Source organism: Coregonus lavaretus (assembly GCF_964263955.1).
Source record: "Coregonus lavaretus genome assembly, chromosome: 10".
In the NCBI taxonomy this organism is placed as follows: Eukaryota; Metazoa; Chordata; class Actinopteri; order Salmoniformes; family Salmonidae; genus Coregonus; species Coregonus lavaretus.
Window position 1 is genome coordinate 16,221,112 of NC_139997.1, and position 21,436 is coordinate 16,242,547.

The following is a 21,436-nucleotide window of genomic DNA, read 5'->3' on the forward strand; positions in this document are numbered from 1 at the left end:
ACATTAAATGTGATAGGAAAGCATCCAACAGGAAAGTGTGATTATTGTCAGGAAACAGAGACCGTGGGGCATGTATTGCTACAGTGTGGGCAGTATCAGAGGGAAAGAGAGAGGATGAGATCTAGTATGAGGGAGAAGGGGATACAGGAAATTAGTTTAAAGAGTATATTGAGTAGAACGTCATTAGATATAGTCTCAAATATGTTGTTATCTTTTTTAAGAGCAACGGGGCCTGGCAGGTAGAATTTAGTTTCTCCCTGGCCCACACTCCAGTACAGTAGGTGGCGGTAATGCACCATAACGTTGGATGCCAACCGCCGATAAACCCCACTGAAGAAGAAGAACTCTGCATGTCGTCGCCTGCTGCATTGCTTAACAAATTCACCCATGTGTGTGCCGACTCGCATTTTTTCCTTCCAGCTTCAGATTGATTTTGTAGCGAGTAATTAAGGTGTCAGGGGAAATGTATCGGATTAAAAGTATACTTTAAAAAAAAACATATGTAGTGAAGTAAAAGTCGACAGAAATATAAATAGTAAAGTAAAGTACAGATACCCCAAAAAACGAATACTTCGTTACTTTACACAACTGGTATTTTCCCATTTTGTATTACAAAGTATACTGGATTAATATTATAGTCCAGTTGGGGCGGTAATGCAACATATTGGATGCCAACCGCCGTTGGCATCCAGTATGAAAGAAAATGTATGCACTCACTAACTGTAAATCGCTCTGGATAAGAGCCGTCTGCTAGATTATTGAAATGTTAAACTCCAAAGAAGAAGAAGACGCTTTGAACACACCAGAAGTACGTTCTATTCCAATGGAACGCTGCGTTTGCCTTCCAGCATTGCGTTGCAGAGGCAGTTGTAGTGCGTTCTGTGTGGGACATACATTGGATTTATCGAACGTATGCTTCAAACTATGCGTTAACGGGTGGACAGAAATGATAGCAGAAGGTGAATGTTGAACTTTTGTTGCACACCTATCCAGATGATGCTGCGTAAAATTTTGCGCAAACACTGTCGGTGTGATCAAGGCGCCCATTTGTAGACACTACGCTAGCGAGTAGCGCTTGCTAGCCAGCGAAGGCACACAATCATATTGAGAAAATGGTGAGTTTATTTATTTATTTTTTAAATAGATAACTTATCTATCGTTAACATATGTTTTATATCTCCATGCACCCCCACGTTATTTGTTCATGCCTTTTGTTATAGTCTAGATAGCTAATGTTAACTAATACTTGTTTTCGGTTTAGCTAGCTATTTGGCTAGCTGGCTAGCTAACGTTAGTTAGCTGTTTACCTAGCTGGTTAGCTAGCAGACCAGCTAACTAAAATCTTACCAGTGTCTTGTCATTTATTTATTGCATTTATTAGCTAACGTTAACTAATTGCAGCCATATCTAGCTATATAGTCATACTCACATCGACGCAGGTCATTTTGAATTCGCTAGCTACTGTCTGCGTATTTTTCTTTTTAAAGTGGAACTGACAGCGTTTAAACTACTTTACAGCAATGAAAAACAGACAATCATATCAGTCAAAAATATCACAATCCCAGTTTATGCTACTAAACCAACTTTATAAGAGGTTTTAAAAATAGGTTATATTCGACTCAACATTCCATGACGCACACTAAAGCATTGTTGGCAGAATATATGGATGCAGATCAATGCATGATTAATATAATTCACCAATAAATGGATTGGTAGTCTAAAATATATTACTATCAGGTTGTAAATCATAGCTGGCCTGGTGTGTTATTTGCTGCCTCCATTCGGGATGCACTGGTTCAATGACTCAATATTTTTGGGGAAAACTGTCGAATGTAACAAAGGCTGGGAATGTCAATGCAATGAAACTAGCAAGGGCAATGATCACAAGTCAGTCATAACGTGGCTAATAGGCTAGCGTATATATTTATGTAGCAAGCTAAAATCACGGAGCCTAGCGCGTTAGCTAGCTAGTTGCTAGGAGGATGTCATGTCATTGGAGGAGTGGGTGAGTGACTGACTTTATCCACTCATATCGTTTTTCGGTGGCTATACACAGCTAGATATGCAGGTGTCATTTGGTTGACTAGCACGAACTTGAATGACTTATCCAGTTAGCATATTTCTTGCATCACAAATTCACTCTGGCTATCTACTCAGATTTCAGAACACTCTCGTCTGAGTGTGCCAGAGCGTAGAATAACCGATTAATTTACGAACGCGCGACACAGGGTGAATATGACCAGTGTTAGTAAACATAGCAGGCAAAATAATAGTCACGAACGCTCTAGATAACATGTAAACAGCCTATCTAACCAGCTCTCATTTATGTCTGGAAGTAGCTAGCTAGTGAGCTAGCCAACTTTACTAGCCAGTTAGCTTGGGTGTTTGGTTGCAGGCACGCTGCAAAAGGACGAGTAGGCTACAATTCCCCATCGTTTATCAGTACAATTCTGACGGCCAGCTAGCTGAAAAAGTTTGAGGGTTTATCTAATGTTCCTTGCTCTGGCTAGCATTAGTAGTTGATCTTGTTGTTGATGTGCTGAGGGAGAGAGAGCCTACCTTTTCATGGTTGTTTGATCAATAGGACTGTAAAGTTCCCTAATGTAAGAGGACTCCCATGGTATTGACATATTTGCAGAAATCCATTCCGGTGGCTTTAGGCGAATGTGTTCTTGATCAAAAGTCGTGCTGTTGCAACTGCCTGTAAACACACAGTCCAGTTCAAAGTGAAAAAAAAAAAAAAAGTGAATGATGGCAGGCTTGTGTTGCAAATGGCTTGTTCGCATAAAGGCCTACTGTAGCTCTGGTTGGCTATGGTGCACCGGTCTGTGTAGACTCTGGTCCTGGAGGAGGCCGATTTTTATTAGGTTTTATTTACTGCAGTGTCTAATAATTGTCCAAACCCACAGCTGCTTTCCCACTCTACATTGCTGTAGAATTTTCACAAATGCCTTAGTATACGTAATTCCCAAACATTCTAAGAATTTATGAAAACATTAAAATGACCATATCTAAGTGCTCACTTGTCCCCCCAAAAAAGTTTCATTCTTCCTGGGGGTGTATATGAACAGATTTGAATAAGATTTCATGTTGCTAAATTGCTGTCAGTTCCACTTTAAATATAGCAACCATCTAACTAACTAGCTAGCTAATTCCTTGCCTATAAACCCGACATTGAATTGCATAGAATTCTACGTCATGCAGAAATGAGTGTTTGAATCAGGAAAGTTTCCTCTCGTGACCTCTACAAGCCAGAATGTTGAATAAAATGATATTTCAACATACTTTACCAGTTGTCCATGTGGTTGGTCCTTTTGGCGGTAGGAATGGGAGACCATATATCCACAGGAAAGTAATTGCATCAACTTCTCAAAGTGCTGGTAATGCATTCAGATTTCTATCACCTGAAGCATGCAAATATATATATTTTTTCATGCATGCGTCTCCTGCATGTACTTTTATCTTGTTGGTGTACTTCAGGTGATACAAATCTGAATGCACTACCAGCGCTTTGTAAAGTTGATGTAATTATACTTTCCAGTGGATATATTGTCTCCCATTCCTAGCACAGTTGGTAGAGCATGGCGCTTGCAACGCCAGGGTTGTGGGTTCGATTCCCATGGGGGGGGCCAGTATGAAACAAATGTATGCACTCACTAACTGTAAGTCGCTCTGGATAAGAGCGTCTGCTAAATGACAAAAAACAAACAAACAAAAAAATCCTACCGCCAAAAGGACCAACCGCACGGACAACCGGTAAACTACGTTAAAATATAATTTTATTCAACATTCTGGCTTGTAGACGTTGTGAGAGAGAACTTACCTGATTCAAATGCTAATTTCTGCCCGACGTAGAATTCTATGCAATTCAACAAAGGGGTTTCCAGGCAAGCTACTTCCTAGCCCATTCAGTACTAGCTAGCTGCTTCCTAGCATATTCAGTATATTCTTGGTCTAATTACTTCCTAGCTATTTAGCTCGTTACTTTACTTGGCATAGGGAACTAGTTGGCTATGTAAACCAGCTCAACTAGAATTGTACCAAGGTAGATTGGTGTGCCAGTCATTCCTTTAGGCCAGGCAACCCTATTCCTGGAGTGCCACAGGTACTGCAGGATTTTGTCCCAACTAGGCTCTACACCAGACCAACTGAGCTAATTTATCAGTTCAGTGATTTGACAAAATTCAGCACACCTGGTATTCCAGGGTTGCCTACCACTGCTTAGGCTTAATTCTGTCAAATTGGATCCCGAAGACCTTACCAACAAGTTGCCAGAAGATACCGACCCTGCCGTTACGCTTGTTTGAACTGGGGTCGGAACGCAATCATGGTTACATTAAGACACTGTGGAGCCAGCGTGACAAATGGGTCGGAAAACGTACGTCAATGCTGTACTTTAAATTTGACCTTTGTCCACAATGCACCATTAAGAAGATTGACCTACTGCTAGTTTTCCCAGAAAACTGCCCTTTTCGTCCTCACGCTAGCTAGCAGTAGCAACCGCAGCCATTTTGAAATGGCAGTGTCAGCCAATTGGCTCCTTTGTTCAACGCGATTTGCCATTCCATAATGGCTGCTGTGGCTAATACTAGCTAGCATGAGGGCGAAAAGTGCAGTTTCCGGGAAAACTAGAAGTAGTTCAATCTTCTCGATGGAGCGGTGTGGATAAAGGTACAATTTGTGCAGTGGCATATCCCATCCTTGCATTGAGGTACATTTTACGACCCATATATTGTGCCAGCTCCACGGTGTCTTATTGTAACCATGATTGCGTTCTGACCCCAGTGCAGCTCAATGCAAACAAGCGTAACGGTAGGGGCGGAATCTTCTGGCAAGTCAACAAGCAGCCTGTGATGAGGGTAAAAGAGGCCCTAATAAACAACAACAATCAAAGTGTGTGCAACATGTTTCAACAGCAGCATCCCTTGTCTTTAGGGTCTTATGCAAGGTTGCATGGCACCCCATTTAGTGTAAGCTTGACTTTCAGGCAACAATTGTCCCTGTATGCAAAGAAGGGGGAAGCAGCACAGTAGTTTCTCTTTGGCAACATGCATAGTGGTTTGGCAGCCCTGTTGAGGGCCAAGTGATTTACTCACTTCACTATGGAGTTACAGTGACGGAAATAACTATTTGATCCCCTGCTGATTTTGTACGTTTGCCCACTGACAAATAAATAATCAGTCTATAATTTTAATGGTTTATTTGAACAGTGAGAGACAGAATAACAACAACAAAATCCAGAAAAACGCATGTCAAAAATGTTATAAATGGATTTGCATTTTAATGAGGGAAATAAGTATTTGACCCCCTCTCAATCAGAAAGATTTCTGGCTCCCAGGTGTCTTTTATACAGGTAACGAGCTGAGATTATGCTCCTAATCTCAGTTTGTTACCTGTATAAAAGACACCTGTCCACAGAAGCAATCAATCAATCAGATTCCAAACTCTCCACCATGGCCAAGACCAAAGAGCTCTCCAAGGATGTCAGGGACGAGATTGTAGACCTATACAAGGCTGGAATGGGCTACAAGACCATCGCCAAGCAGCTTGGTGAGAAGGTGACAACAGTTGGTGCGATTATTCTGAAATGGAAGAAACACAAAATAACTGTCAATCTCCCTCGGCCTGGGGCTCCATGCAAGATCTCACCTCGTGGAGTTGCAATGATCATGAGAACGGTGAGGAATCAGCCCAGAACTACACGGGAGGATCTTGTCAATGATCTCAAGGCAGCTGGGACCATAGTCACCAAGAAAACAATTGGTAACACACTACGCCGTGAAGGACTGAAATCCTGCAGCGCCCGCAAGGTCCCCCTGCTCAAGAAAGCACACATACAGGCCCGTCTGAAGTTTGCCAATGAACATCTGAATGATTCAGAGGAGAACTGAGTGAAAGTGTTGTGGTCAGATGAGACCAAAATGGAGCTCTTTGGCATCAACTCAACTTGCCGTGTTTGGAGGAGGAGGAATGCTGCCTATGACCCCAAGAACACCATCCCCACCGTCAAACATGGAGGTGGAAACATTATGCTTTGGGGGTGTTTTTATGCTAAGGGGACAGGACAACTTCACCGCATCAAAGGGACGATGGACGGCGCCATGTACCGTCAAATCTTGGGTGAGAACCTCCTTCCCTCAGCCAGGGCATTGAAAATGGGTCATGGATGGGTATTCCAGCATGACAATGACCCAAAACACACGGCCAAGGCAACATAGGAGTGGCTCAAGAAGAAGCACATTAAGGTCCTGGAGTGGCCCAGCCAGTCTCCAGACCTTAATCCCATAGAAAATCTGTGGAGGGAGCTGAAGGTTGCCAAACGTCAGGCTCGAAACCTTAATGACTTGGAGAAGATCTGCAAAGAGGAGTGGGACAAAATCCCTCCTGAGATGTGTGCAAACCTGGTAGCCAACTACAAGAAACGTCTGACCTCTGTGATTGCCAACAAGGGTTTTTCCACCAAGTACTAAGTCATGTTTTGCAGAGGGGTCAAATACTTATTTCCCTCATTAAAATGCAAATCAATTTAGAACATTTTTGACATGCGTTTTTCTGGATTTTTGTTGTTGTTATTCTGTCTCTCACTGTTCAAATAAACCTACCATTAAAATTATAGACTGATCATGTCTTTGTCAGTGGGCAAACGTACCAAATCAGCAGGGGATCAAATACTTTTTTCCCTCACTGTATATATCAGATGTGTGTTCATGTCTTTGATGAATAAGGGAAGTAGGCATTCTCATTACCTCACACCATTTAACTAGTTCGTTGGCTGACACGGATCGCAAGCTCTAATACTGTTTCTTCCCTCTTTGCAGCAATATGTTTCTCGAGCCGTGAAAAGCACTTCTGTATCTTGAGCTCATTATTTTCTCCAGTTGGCACACAGCAAATGCCATTGAGTGTTTGTGTCCGTTGTTTGCTGTCTTTGTTACACTTTTCATCAAGCTTGACCATTTGAGACCTTGCATTGTGTGAGCCTGAGGCTCAGTGAAATCAAATTAAGCATGCATTGCTTATGTCTGTGTGCAGGTGTACTTGTTGAATCCTCTGGAGAACCTGAGGAGCTACATCAATAACCGTCCACCGCTGGTCATCATTATGGTCAGCGTCAGCACCGTGGCCATTGCCTTCCTCACCATCGGCTACTTCTTTAAGATCAAGGCGATCAAATCCCCAGAGATGACTGAGGTAGGAGGGATACTCGCCTCCCACTGGTACATCAAAGTTGGCGTTATTATAGGAACACAGACAAAACCCATGGAGCAGGAGGATTCCTGAAGCTGAACTATACCTGGCTGTCCATGCATCAAAGTTATTGGCTCATTTAGCAAAGCTCATTTAATGAATTGTGATGTGATCATCACAATTAACTTAATCATACTATTGGTGATGATTACTTTCAAAAATAGTCAACAGCCATATACTTTGCTAATCAAGACCAGAACCATAGATGGATGTATGACTCTGTCCCCTCTCATTATAGTAGTCCTGTGTAGCTCAGTTGGTAGAGCATGGCGTTTGCAACGCCAGGGTTGTGGGTTCGTTTCCCACGGGGGACCAGTATGAAAAAAAAAAAAATTATGCACTAATTGTAAGTCGCTCTGGATAAGAGCGTCTGCTAAATGACTATAATAATAATGTAATTATTTTCCAGGATTGGAACACCTTCCTGCTGCGCTTCAACGAGATAGACTTCTGCGTGTCGGAGAACGAGACGCTCAAGCACAGCCTGAATGAGTCAACCACGCCGGAGAGCATGGTGACCAGCACCCAGGCCCCGCTGCTGCTGGAGGATCCGGGCCCCATCAACATTTCTGTGCCCATCACCCTCACCCTGGACCCACTGAGGCCCTTCGGGGGCTACTCGCGCAACATCACCCACCTCTACGCCACCGTGCTGGGGGGGCAGGTCGGCCTGGCCGGTGAGTCCACTTGCTGCTTTAGTCCCTACTTCCTAAATATGGTACGGTAGCTGTGTCCGAATACCCATACTAGCATACTACATACTTAAACTGCATACTATGTACTCATCGTCGCGTAATATTTAGCACGTACCATTTAGTAAGAAGTATGCCACGGGCCGCAACGCAGTAGCGGCTCCTGACTGGCTGAGTAGGTGGGGCAGTCTAATACACACAAACTTTTCAAATCAAAAGGCTATTGCACAGAAAAAGTGGACAGTCGGGTGCATCGCAAATTCAGAACCGCTGGACAGCAACATAATAAACTAAAGCACTGATCTTTGGGAACGAGATCAGAATGACTGCAAAGGCTTGATCCATACATTTAAATAGGTAGCCTAGACTACAAAACTAAAACAATCCATATGTTCAAATCAAAAGGCATGATTAACATGACATAACGCAGCCACATCCCGAGTCCCTGGTGCCGACACATTCAGAAATCAAAAGATGATTTAGTATTTAGTTTAAAAGCTCTGCCAAAGGCCAAGAGAAGAAGAAACACTTTTCAGTGAGAACAGAAATCCACTTTGGGTAAAACACATTTTTTTTTCTGAAGACTTCTCTTTTCAAAGATGTAACCTACGATGCAATAGGCTACTCGTGATCACCTACTTAGCCTACATTTGAACACCACCGCAGAAGCTTCGCTATTTGGTATCTTCCCAGTTAAGTAGCCTAGTTTTGTTATTTGGCTACTTGAAGAGAACTAGGGTTTATCGCTCACAGCCCACCTCTTCCAATGCTTTGTGTAAAAGTGTGCATCGAATTTTACTAGATGAAGAGCCGAAATTCGTATAACATCCTGGCATTTAAACCATACTTTATTTTTGAAAATTCTAATACTATAAAACATTCTATTTTTGCATACTTAAAATGCGTCATGCGCGATTGCGTTGTTTCCCGCTATTCGTTAATGACTGTAGCGCATCCCCATATCTAATTGATCAGCTGTTGTCAAAACTAAAATGAATATGACATCTGGGCATTTTAAGTGTACTAGATTTTTCAAATGTCGTATACTCTTAAACGGCCTACTATTTAGGACGCAAGTATTGGTTTTCGGACACTGCCATTGTCTATGTATATTCACCTTTTTCACATAAGGATTATGAGAAAGGGCACCAGCCAAATGCCTTCTCCATGCATATCACCTGTATGCTAGTATTTGCATGGGCATAGCAGGCCAGTCTCAAAGCTGTCTGACTGTTTGAATATGTATGTTTGCAGTCAGTGTTTTTTTCCCAGAAATGTACTTTACATGTGAATTGATTGACAGATATATTGCTGGAGGGTATATGGGCTGTTGCAGGGCAGATGTTAAGTCATATTCCTTACAGTGGAGCTCATGTAACTTGCACAATCTTTACATTACCAACCGTGAAGCTGTTTTACCTGTGAGTATTATTGTTATTTAAAATTACTTTTTACCCTTTTTTCTCCCCAATTTCGTGATACCAATTGGTAGTTACAGTCTTGTCCCATCGCTGCAACTCCCGTACGGACTCGGGAGAAGCAAAGGTCGAGAGCCATGCGTTCTCCGAAACACGAACCTGCCAAGCCACACTGCTTCTTGACACACTGCTCGCTTAACCCGGAAGCCAGCCGCACCAATGTGTCGGAGGAAACACTGTACAACTGGCGACCGTGTCAGCGTGCAATATGCCCGGCACGCCACAGGAGTCGCTAGAGCGCGATGGGACAAGGACATCCTGGCAGGCCAAACCCTCCCCAAATGACACTGGGCCAATAGTGCGCCGCCTCATGTGTCTCCCGGTCGCGGCCGGCTGCGACACTGCCTGGGATCGAACCCGGATCTGTAGTGACGCCTCTAGCACTGCGATGCAGTGCCTTAGACCCCTGCGCCACTCGGGAGAGTACTTGTCAGAGTACTTATAAATGTATGTGTGCCCGTGTGTGTTTCCTCAAAGGCAGGGAAGCTCATGAGGAGATGAACATCACATTCACGCTGCCGGCGTCATGGAATTCTGACGAGTGCGTGCTGCACGGCCACTGTGAGCAAGTGGTGTTTAGCACCTGTATGACCGTCACTGCTGCCAGCAACGTCTTCCCTGTCACAGTGTGAGTGCCACTGAGCCGTGAATTGCAATGCATCCATATACTCAATTATCTGTATCTTTGTTTCATTATTTCATGACTAGGCCTGTATTTGAAAGTCAATGCTGGACTTGAATGTAGGAAGTATTGTAGTACGTGGAGTGAAATATTAAAATGACTTTTGACATTGGAATAAGACTGATGGGTATCAGTCAATTGCTCATGACTGTGAATAACCTCACGTCAGTAACATCGTGACAACTAAGTGCACACTGTTAGTAGATTGTTAGTAGAATATTAGTGTTTTCGGCCATCGGCTAAATAGCAGTTGAGACTCATTGTAAGCTGGCTACTTGTTCCACTTCATAAATCAACCAGGCTTCTTTTCATTTAAACGTTTCAATTTGCTGGTCAGAAAAATCTGTATGGCCTTCTCCCGTTAGAATGAACGATATGAGTCTTCTAGTGATCTATTGAAAGGACAGGCACCTTACAGTCTTATTCTAAAATAGATTAAATCGTTTTTTCCCCTCCATCAATCTACAAACAATACCCCATAATGACAAAGCAATAACAGGTTTTTATACATTTTTGCGAATGTATAAAAATAAATAACTGAAATCACATTTACATGAGTATTCAGACCCTTTACTCAGTACTTTGAAGCATCTTTGGCAGCGATTACAGCCTTGAGTCTTCTTAGGTATGACGCTACAAGCTTGGCACACCTGTATTTGGGGAGTTTCTCCCATTCTTCTCTGCAGATCCTCTCAAGCTCTGTCAGGTTGGATGGGGAGCGTCGCTGCACAGTTTTCATGTCTCTCCAGAGATGTTCGATCGGGTTCAAGTCCGTGCTCTGGCTGTGCCACTCAAGGACCTTCAGATACTTGTCCCGAAGCCACTCCTGAGTTGTCTTGGCTGTGTGCTTAGAGTCATTGCCCTGTTGGAAGGTGAACCTTCGCCCCAGTCTGAGGTCCTGAGCGCTCTGGAGCAGGTTTTCATCAAGGATCTCTCTGTACTTTGCTCCGTTCATCTTTCCCTCGATCCTGACTAGTCTCCCAATCCCTGCCGCTGAAAAACATCCCCATAGCATGATGCTGACACCACAATGCTTCACCGTAGGGATGGTGCCAGGTTTCCTCCAGACGTGACTCTTGGCATTCAGGCCAAAGAATTCAATCTTGGTTCTCATGGTCTGAGAGTCCATTTGGCAAACTCCAAGCAGGCTGTCATGTGCCTGTTACTGAGGAGTGGCTTCCGTCTGGCCACTCTACCATAAAGGCCTGATTGGTGAAGTGCTACAGAGATGGTTGTTCTTCTGGAAGGTTCTCCCATCTCCACAGAGGAACTCTGAAGCTCTGTCAGAGTGACCATCGGGTTCTTGGTCACCTCCCTGACCAAGGCCCTTCTCCCCCAATTGCTCAGTGTGGCCGGCTTTAGGAAGAGTCTTGGTGGTTACAAACTGCTTCCATTTAGGAATGATGGAGGCCTCTGTGTTCTTGGGGACCTTCAATGCTGCAGAAATGTTTGGTACCCTTCCCCAGATCTGTGTCTCGACACAATCCTGTCTCGGAGCTCTATGGACAATTCCTTCGACCTCATGCCTTGGTTTTCTCTCTGACGTGCACTGTCAACTGTGGGACCTTGTATAGACAGGTTTGTGCCTTTCCAAATCATGTCCAATCAATTGAATTTACCACAGGTGGACCAATCAAGTGGTAGAAATATCTCAAGGATGATCAATTGAAACAGGTTGCACCTGAGCTCAATTTCGAGTCTCATAGCAAAGGGTCTGAATACTTATGTAAAAAAGTTTTTGTTTTAGTTTTTTACAACATTTCTTAACCTGTTTTCGCTTTGTCATTATGGGGTGTTGTGTGTAGATTGAGGGGAAAAAAAATTATTTAATCCATTTTAGAATAAGGCTGTAACCTAAGAAAATGTGGAAAAAGTCAACGGGTCTGAATACTTTCCGAATGCACTGTAAGTGGTAACGAGAGTTGAAATCCACATAATTATAGTTTTTTGTCACATTCCCGTTTTTCTTTTGCGTGTTTCATAAGCCTATACAACCTCAGTCTGGGCGCATAGGCTATTTACTGTGCTTTGATTGACGACTGAACAGCAAGTGTTGACTAGTTTTATAAAAGGTGTCGAATTCAGCATTTAAAAAACAATTTTCCTGCAATCTTTATATTGTTTCTCAATGGGAATCCATGTTTACTTGACAGAACAACCGTTTACAACCATTTGTTTTCTAAGGGTTTTGCAACAAACTAAATTGAAAGAGTAGACTAGATTTAGCTTTTGCCACAATAAATTCAAATTGATAGAGTACACTAGACACATTAGTACACTGACTAGATTAGTAATCTACCGCCTTCTCTCAGTCTCACCCACAGTGATTGATTGACAGGTCTGAAACCCTACCAACTCTGACTCACAAACATCCTGCCCCCTCCCCTGACAATCCCACCCACAGTGATTGATTGACAGGTCTGAAACCCTACCAACTCTGACTCACAAACATCCTGCCCCCTCCCCTGACAATCCCACCCACAGTGATTGATTGACAGGCCAAACTGTTAAAGGGACAGTTCACCCAAATTACAAAATTACACATAGGGTAAGGAAACCAGTGTCCACAGCAGCAGAGCCAATAAAATACATAATTTGAAGAACAAACATAATTGTGGCAATTCATATCTTGCAGTAAAACTGTAAATATGACTAATCTCAGAAGACTGGTTTAATGTTAAAGGTTCTTACTTAGAAAATATACCAGAGGGGTATACTACAAAGCAGGTTCAAGGAGTTAGGCAGATAACTAGCCTAAATATTCTGAAATAACTTTTATATATTTTTTAGAAAGATAAGCTTGAAATGGGCATTCACATATCTTAGTTTAGCTTTTTTTAATGAACCGGAAAATCAACTATTATTTCTGACTATTTATAAAAGTTAGCTGGCCAGCTTATTGAACCTGCTTTGTATTATAGCCCTCTGATCATATAGACCATATTCAAAACAACTAAGACCACACTAAATATATACATTTTCAGTAATTTTAATTGTAAAGTAATGTCTTTCTACTCAATACCACAACTAATTTTACCAATCTGGGAGTTAAAGTTGTTAAGAGTATTCAATAATTTAGCTGTGTATTTTGGATGGAATCAAGGCATTAGAATGTACCAGAGGCCACCGAAATAGAGCTCGTCCTGCAATTTTTTGCTGAACCCCACCCCCAGTCTGTAACTCCCTGGCTGGCTACTTTTTCTATTTGGCTGGCTACTACTCCATGTATTAACGGAAACAAATGGAATATCAGTTGTCCTACGGTCCAAGGCTACATTTGTATTAAATTGAGCTTTATCAAACTCAATACTAAGCATTGGTGCAAAACGTCATGGTCCAAACAGAATAGTCTTAACGCAGGACCCAGAGATTTTCCATGACCCCGTAACCTGACCGTAACAAAATAGAATGGAACAGGGCCCGGTATTAAAGTGTATTAAATGTTGCCTTCCAGGCAGCCGCCCCACTGCATCCCAGAGATGTACAGCAACGCCACGTCCTGGTACAAGATCTTCACCACGGCTCGCGACTCGGACACCAAGTACACGCAGGACTACAACCCTTTCTGGTGTTACAAAGGAGCCATCGGGAAGGTGTACCACGCCCTCAACCCCAAGCTGACTGTCATCGTGCCAGACGTGAGTCAGCAGCCACTGTCTGCAGCAGTGGTACTTTATGTCCCAAATGGCACTGTATGCTCTATAAAGTGCACTGCTTTTGACAAGAGCCATATGGGTGCCAGTTCAGACACAGCATGTATCTGTGGGTGACCTGGCTGAGGGTTTAAAATGTTTTTTGTTTTTTTGAATGGAGCCTTAAATTTGAGGTGTGTGTGTTTCTACAGTGGAAAACAACTTTATGTACACTACCGCTCAAAAATGTGGGGTCACTTAGAAATGTCCTTGTTTTCGAGAGAAAATCAATTTTTTGTCCATTAAAATAACATCAAATTGATCAGAAATACAGTGTAGACATTGTTAATGTTGTAAATGGCTATTGTAGCTGGAAATGGCAGATAAAAAAATAAATAAATGGAATATCTACATAGGCATACAGAGGCCCATTATCAACAACCATCAGTCCTGTGTTTCAATGGCACGTAGTGTTTGCTAATCCAAGTTGATCATTTTTAAAGGAAAATTGATCATTAGAAAACCCTTTTGCAATTATGTTAGCACAGCTGAAAACTGTTGTGCTGATTTAAAGAAACAATAAAACTGGCCTTCTTGAGACTAGTTGAGTATTTGGAGCATCAGCAATTGTGGGTTCGATTACAGGCTCAAAATGAACTTTCTTCTGAAACTCGTCAGTCTATTCTTGTTCTGAGAAATTAATGCTTTTCCATGTGAGAAATTGCCAAGAAACTGAAGATCTCGTACAACACTGTGTACTACTCCCTTCACAGAACAGCGCAAACTGGCTCTAACCAGAATGGAAAGAGGAGTGGGAGGCCCCGGTGCACAACTGAGCAAGAGGACAAATACATTAGTGTCTAGTTTGAGAAACAGGCGCCTCACAGGTCCTCAACTGGCAGCTTCATTAAATAGTACCCGCAAAACACCAGTCTCAACGTCAACAGTGAAGAGGTGACTCCGGGATGGTTGCTGATAATGGGCCTCTGTACGCCTATGTAGATATTCCATTAAAAATCAGCAGTTTACAGATACAATAGCCATTTACAACATTAACAATGTATTTCTGATCAATTTGATGTTATTTTAATGGACCAAAAAATTGCTTTTCTTTCGAAAACAACAATTTCTAAGTGACCCCAAACCTTTGAACGGTAGTGTACGTGATGATCAAAATGAGTCCTTCAAGAAGAAGACAAGGACTGACTTGAACATAGGCTCTAGTCTTGTTTTATTATGACTACATGACTTCATATTAGGGATTGGCATAAGTAATTGAGTACTCAAACGGACGTCAAAGCTCGAGCTTTAAGCAGCGATAAAATATAATTATAATACTGTAAAATGATTGAGTGGAATGTGCTTTGTGGTTGCCCAAACGGGCAAGTGAAATGTTGTCTTGAAGTAAACTTTAATTTGCTTTGACTCTGGTGTTCCATTTGTACATGTGCATTTGAGGGGCACAACAAAAAAGAAACCAAGCCAAGCATCACACTGTTTTTCTCCCTAAATTCTCGTTCTTCTCCCTAAATTCCCTTTCCCGTCCTTGTCTCATTCACTCAATTGCGTTCTGACCGCTCCCAACACGTGTGCTGAGTGCACACACAAGCTCCCGTTAGGCCTACAGAAATAAATTGCTATAAAAACATATCTAACTGATGGGATACACAAGCTACATTCCTTTATCACAAATTCAAAATGGACTGGTTGATTTGAAGTAGGAACATTTGTAACAACAACAAGCTGCAGTTTTGGAATAATTGTGTCCCGTCTGTTTTCCGCTTAAGCTACTTTGCGAACTGCTAGTGCCATTTAGAATTGGTTAGCCTAAGCTAGAATCCCCCTAAACATAGACAGGTTCCACACTGAAAAAAAACAAAAACATTAGTTTGATAAAGACAGTGTATTATCATCAGAATCATTAAGCATATGCCTACTCACCAAACAGAAGTCGTGGCCATAATTCATCACCATGCAGTGATCAATGTGGAATTGTTCATCCATTTTGAAAATTCCAAAGAATAGGCTGAATAAACTAAATTGAACGTCTCCATATCGAAAAGAAGATAGATTTTGGTTTGTAACCCATACAATTATTTAAACTCTCCAAATTGAGCACCGTTTCAAATTATCACTCTTTGAAAATAACTTATAGGCAAGAAATGTGCATCGATTTGCACTGGCAACTTTTTTCATTTGGAAAAAGATGTTGTTCTATTTCATTCTGTTATATTAAATATTTTTTTACTATAAAATTGTGTCCTGACTGTGATAAGGGTTTGGGAAATTAGAGGGTCTTGTCTGCTAAGTTAACAAAACAAGGCTATGCCATTGCACAGCCATAGGCTTCTACAAAAAAAAGTTATGCTGAGGTTACTGCCTTTTTGAAGATTGTGTTCCACGATATAATATGAGTTGATATTACGGTTTCAATAAATTAATCTTAATTGGCACTTTTTTACTCTGTGTGTATGTGTGTTTATGGGGCAATTTAGGATTTATCTGTAATGGTTATACATTTGGCATTGTTGTGATCTGTTGGAATATAGTTAACTGCGCACAATCCTTTCCAGTGCGGGCCTTTTGTATGTGTGTATGTATATATTTGTATGTATGTACATGTACAGTGGGGAAAAAAAGTATTTAGTCAGCCACCAATTGTGCAAGTTCTCCCACTTAAAAAGATGAGAGAGGCCTGTAATAGGTACACGTCAACTATGACAGACAAATTGAGAAGAAAAAAATCCAGAAAATCACATTGTAGGATTTTAAATGAATTTATTTGCAAATTATGGTGGAAAATAAGTATTTGGTCACCTACAAACAAGCAAGATTTCTGGCTCTCACAGACCTGTAACTTCTTCTTTAAGAGGCTCCTCTGTCCTCCACTCGTTACCTGTATTAATGGCACCTGTTTGAACTTGTTATCAGTATAAAAGACACCTGTCCACAACCTCAAACAGTAACACTCCAAACTCCACTATGGCCAAGACCAAAGAGCTGTCAAAGGACACCAGAAACAAAATTGTAGACCTGCACCAGGCTGGGAAGACTGAATCTGCAATAGGTAAGCAGCTTGGTTTGAAGAAATCAACTGTGGGAGCAATTATTAGGAAATGGAAGACATACAAGACCACTGATAATCTCCCTCGATCGCAAGATCTCACCCCGTGGGGTCAAAATGATCACAAGAACGGTGAGCAAAAATCCCAGAACCACACGGGGGGACCTAGTGAATGACCTGCAGAGAGCTGGGACCAAAGTAACAAAGCCTACCATCAGTAACACACTACGCCGCTAGGGACTCAAATCCTGCAGTGCCAGACGTGTCCCCCTGCTTAAGCCAGTATATGTCCAGGCCCGTCTGAAGTTTGCTAGAGTGCATTTGTATGATCCAGAAGAGGATTGGGAGAATGTCATATGGTCAGATGAAACCAAAATAGAACTTTTGGGTAAAAACTCAACTCGTCGTGTTTGGAGGACAAAGAATGCTGAGTTGCATCCAAAGAACACCATACCTACTGTGAAGCATGGGGGTGGAAACATCATGCTTTGGGGCTGTTTTTCTGCAAAGGGACCAGGACGACTGATCCGTGTAAAGGAAAGAATGAATGGGGCCATGTATCGTGAGATTTTGAGTGAAAACCTCCTTCCATCAGCAAGGGCATTGAAGATGAAACGTGGCTGGGTCTTTCAGCATGACAATGATCCCAAACACACCGCCCGGGCAACGAAGGAGTGGCTTCGTAAGAAGCATTTCAAGGTCCTGGAGTGGCCTAGCCAGTCTCCAGATCTCAACCCCATAGAAAATCTTTGGGGGAGTTGAAAGTCCGTGTTGCCCAGCGACAGCCCCAAAACATCACTGCTCTAGAGGAGATCTGCATGGAGGAATGGGCCAAAATACCAGCAACAGTGTGTGAAAACCTTGTGAAGACTTACAGAAAACGTTTGACCTGTGTCATTGCCAACAAAGGGTATATAACAAAGTATTGAGAAACTTTTGTTATTGACCAAATACTTATTTTCCACCATAATTTGCAAATAAATTCATTAAAAATCCTACAATGTGATTTTCTGGATTTTTTTTCCTCATTTTGTCTGTCATAGTTGACGTGTACCTATGATGACAATTACAGGCCTCTCATCTTTTTAAGTGGGAGAACTTGCACAATTGGTGGCTGACTAAATACTTTTTTTCCCCACGTGTGTGTGTGTGTGTATATATATATATATATATATATATATATATATTTCATTTGAGTACTTCATATATCATGAATGAGTGATTTTTTTTTTTTTCTTCTTGTGTTTTCTCTCCAATTAAATGTTATGCATTCAAAATGGCAACTGTAAATCTAAAACCCCAAGTGCACATTAGTTAATATGGTTCTAAAGACTAATGTGCTTTTGCAATATTACACTATTTGCAATTCAATTACATTTGACTTTAACCTGATTTGTCCTAGGGGAGCAGTATGATTATTCAGTTACTAACCAGTTTTTCTAAAACATTCTTTATATTGAAATGACAGGAACAATGCATGGGGGTTGTGTTGGCTTTTGTGATAGATGAAATGGCCAGTTTCCAAGTACACTATTTGACGTCCTTAATGAGAAAGTGTTTACCTGGCGCTAAGGATATTTGGCTCTCTTTGCAGGACGACCGCTCGCTCATCAACCTGCACCTAATGCACACCAGCTACTTCCTCTTTGTGATGGTCATCACCATGTTCTGTTATGCTGTCATCAAGGGCCGGCCAGGGAAAGTACGGACAACAACCAATCACGACTTCTGCCCTGAAAAGGTAGGTGTAGGGTGAAGTTGGCCTTAGACTGATCTTGGGTCAGTTTAGCATTTTCCTCACTAATGGTTAAAGTTTGGGGAAAGGGAAGCTAATCCTAGATCTATATCTAGGGGAAACTAAACCCCGTCGCGAAAAATGCAATATACAGCAAAACACAGCTATTCGCCTTTGATATCGCATTACAGGCATTGTGAAAAGATCTAGCTCAGACAAGTCTCTCAGGTAACAATGTCTAGCCTTGTTTTGTTCACCATCTGAAAACACTGATTTCCAGGTGTCTGATGTCCGTATCCATGAAAGAGCATTCCTGAAATGCCTGCGCACTATGAAAATCTGGTTGTTCCTGTTTTTACAGTTGACTCGGCTCTGTATGGAATTTCCACAACACTTTGTTATTCAGGATAACATCCCCGGGGTTCTTATTTGCACGCTGTGACGGACTAGTAGGTTAGAGGGATGATTCTGCAGTGGCATGAATTTCATTTTTCTCTCCTCAGGTGGCCTTGTCAGAGGGGTAAGAAGAACTCTAGGATCTCCACCATAACTGAACTATAGCCGAGGAGAAGGTAGAAGAAGAAAACATTTCCAGTTGCCTACTGAACCCTGAAAAAAATACAGGGGTGCAAAGCTCTGTGAATGCATTTCTCTGCAATGTTGGGTCACTCCAACCAAAGACAAATTATATAAGTGCCTGTATCTACTGTGTAAATATTTGTAGGAACTCTTCAATTCATTACAGAAACAGTTTGCCTGAAACCCCTGTGCCATTGGTGACAACTCAAATGCAATATCATCAGAGCAAAAAGTCCTGATGCGAGATTGTCACCTCCCGCATAATCATCAGGGAAATCCTGTGAACTCCATGTGTTGTTTATGGTGAAAAGCCTTTGGTTACCTCGAACATCGGGCCGTCGTCACACTGACATATGATTTCTCTGCCTTTCTCTTCCCTCTGTGTCTTCATCATTCGCTTGTGTGTTCTTGAGTGGTTTATTCTTGCTTGCATTCTGATAGTCCTGCAATGGTGTGTGTGTGTTGGAGGAAATAAAAGCAGGCTTACTCGCCTCAGGAGTGTTGGAGGCTACAAGCCTTTTATAGCACATGGAAGTTACTTTTTAACTGACAAGAGTCCCAGCTATGTCAAGTGGACTTCTGGAAAATTGGTTGCCACAATATGGTGCAAATGTCAAACTCCATCTTCCTCCTTTTACAACCATATTTTTGTTTTAGTCCTACTTTCTTCCAATAAGATGAGCTTGTTGCTTCAAGTCAAGCTTGCGTGATGCTGCTGACATCAAAGCTTGTCATACATAGCAGAAAGAATGCCCTTTTTCCTTGAATTTAGTATGCTGATGACTGGTATGAATGTTAATAATTGGTTGTGCTCTATTTTAAGCATTCTGTTATTTATGTTTTAATATGTGTTCTGGGGATGGAAAAGTGTGTGTGTGTGTGTGTGTGTGTGTGTGTGTGTGTAATAGTGGAGTGATTTACAGTATATGACAAAGTGCTTCACTGGCAACAAATAATTTATTTTGATTTACCTCTGTTTTTAAAATTGTATTTCAATTCGTTCCGTTATTGATACACTTACTGAATGTACTTTTTAAAAGCAACATAATTTACAACAGCGACGCTGCATTACAACTATGATAATCAAATGTAAAAAAAGAAATTCCAATCATTTTGAAATGTGAATTACCTTTTTTTTAGTTGTTTTGTCAGCCTTTACCTCGAACTTTAATTTCGATTTTTTTTTGGGGGGGGGGGGGGCAGAACAGTATTCTCATTGTTTTTTGTTGCAATAAGTTACATTTTGAAATTCCTTATTTTTCCATCTGTCAATTTATCAAAAGACAAGTCAGTACAGTCCTAGCTTCTTGCTTTGTTTCATTTGCGTGTGATTGAATTGATCCCTTTTATCATTTTGAGAAATGGTTTTCGAGTTTGAAATGGGTTTTAAGGGTGCTGTCAACCTTGGTTTTCCTAAAGTAGTTAACTGAGTGTGGCATACAATACATGCTTCCCCCCTCCATAGCACTGCATAATCCCACTATCTTCTCTGTCTTGATAGTTCTGAAGTTCATAAATCTTCATGGTTGAGAGTATGCAGCTGTAGGTGCACCCATATCCTTTTTGTCTGGTTTAGGTGTCAAACATACGGGCGGTTTAAATGTTATTTTATTTGTATTTAGTTTTACTCAAACTGCCAGCGGGCAGCATTGAAATCGTTGGTTTGAGTATTTTTTTTTAAACGGACACTAAATCGGAACTGTATAGAAATTATATATATATATATATTACATTTATGCAGTCTCTTTAATCTGTCTAGCTTGATCACAATCACCGAAATGAAAGCTAGGTAGTCAGGGAGCGTCGACAATTCTAAAAAATGATGCATAGAGGACTATTTATTTCTGATTTTTTTGGGACTGCGAGGAAATGTAACCAATTTTCAGTGCGAGCCTCCAGCCCTCAGTGAAGGCCGAATACCGCCCATGAGGCAAAATGATATTGACACCCCTGGTCTAGTGTGTTCACAGTCAGGGCTGAATATATTGCATTTTGAAAACATTGTAGTGTGTCACTTCAATACAGAGTAAGGGCAGTGTCCTAGGGTGATATGAATTAAGATAAAGATGAAAAGTGAAGCATTGAGTTTTAAGCTCAGCAACCATGAATTGAAATGCCTATCATTTCCTACCTATCATGTTGTCCTTTTCGTCCCTGTGAGAAATGCCTGCCCATTTGAAAGATTGTCTTAATATTAATATTACATGGTTGTTTTTGTTGTACAAGTAGATGGATATACAGTGCATTTGGAAAGTATTCAGACCCCTTGACTTTTTCCACATTTTGTCACGTTACGTCCTTATTCTAAAATTGATTAAATAAAAAT

The 21,436-nt window shown here is 41.5% G+C and overlaps 1 protein-coding gene across 1 annotated transcript; it reads left to right on the forward strand.

Annotated features, from left to right (window-relative positions):
• Positions 1 to 639: 639 nt before the first annotated feature.
• On the forward strand, positions 640 to 19,611 carry LOC311136669 (transmembrane protein 248-like). The gene is made up of 7 exons (XM_084170883.1): positions 640 to 1,115; positions 7,033 to 7,191; positions 7,658 to 7,925; positions 9,896 to 10,046; positions 13,555 to 13,738; positions 18,391 to 18,537; positions 19,035 to 19,611. The coding sequence occupies exons 1-7, from the start codon at positions 1,113 to 1,115 to the stop codon at positions 19,053 to 19,055; spliced, it is 933 nt and encodes a 310-aa protein (XP_084027009.1). The 5' UTR covers positions 640 to 1,112; the 3' UTR covers positions 19,056 to 19,611.
• Positions 19,612 to 21,436: the final 1,825 nt, after the last annotated feature.

What these genes read in the sequence shown, in the direction of transcription:
- LOC311136669 (XM_084170883.1), top strand. An exon ending in AATCCCCAGAGATGACTGAG is followed by an intron (nt 7,192 to 7,657) that starts GTAGGAGGGATA and finishes ATTATTTTCCAG; the next exon opens with GATTGGAACACCTTCCTGCT. An exon ending in TGACTGTCATCGTGCCAGAC is followed by an intron (nt 13,739 to 18,390) that starts GTGAGTCAGCAG and finishes CTCTCTTTGCAG; the next exon opens with GACGACCGCTCGCTCATCAA.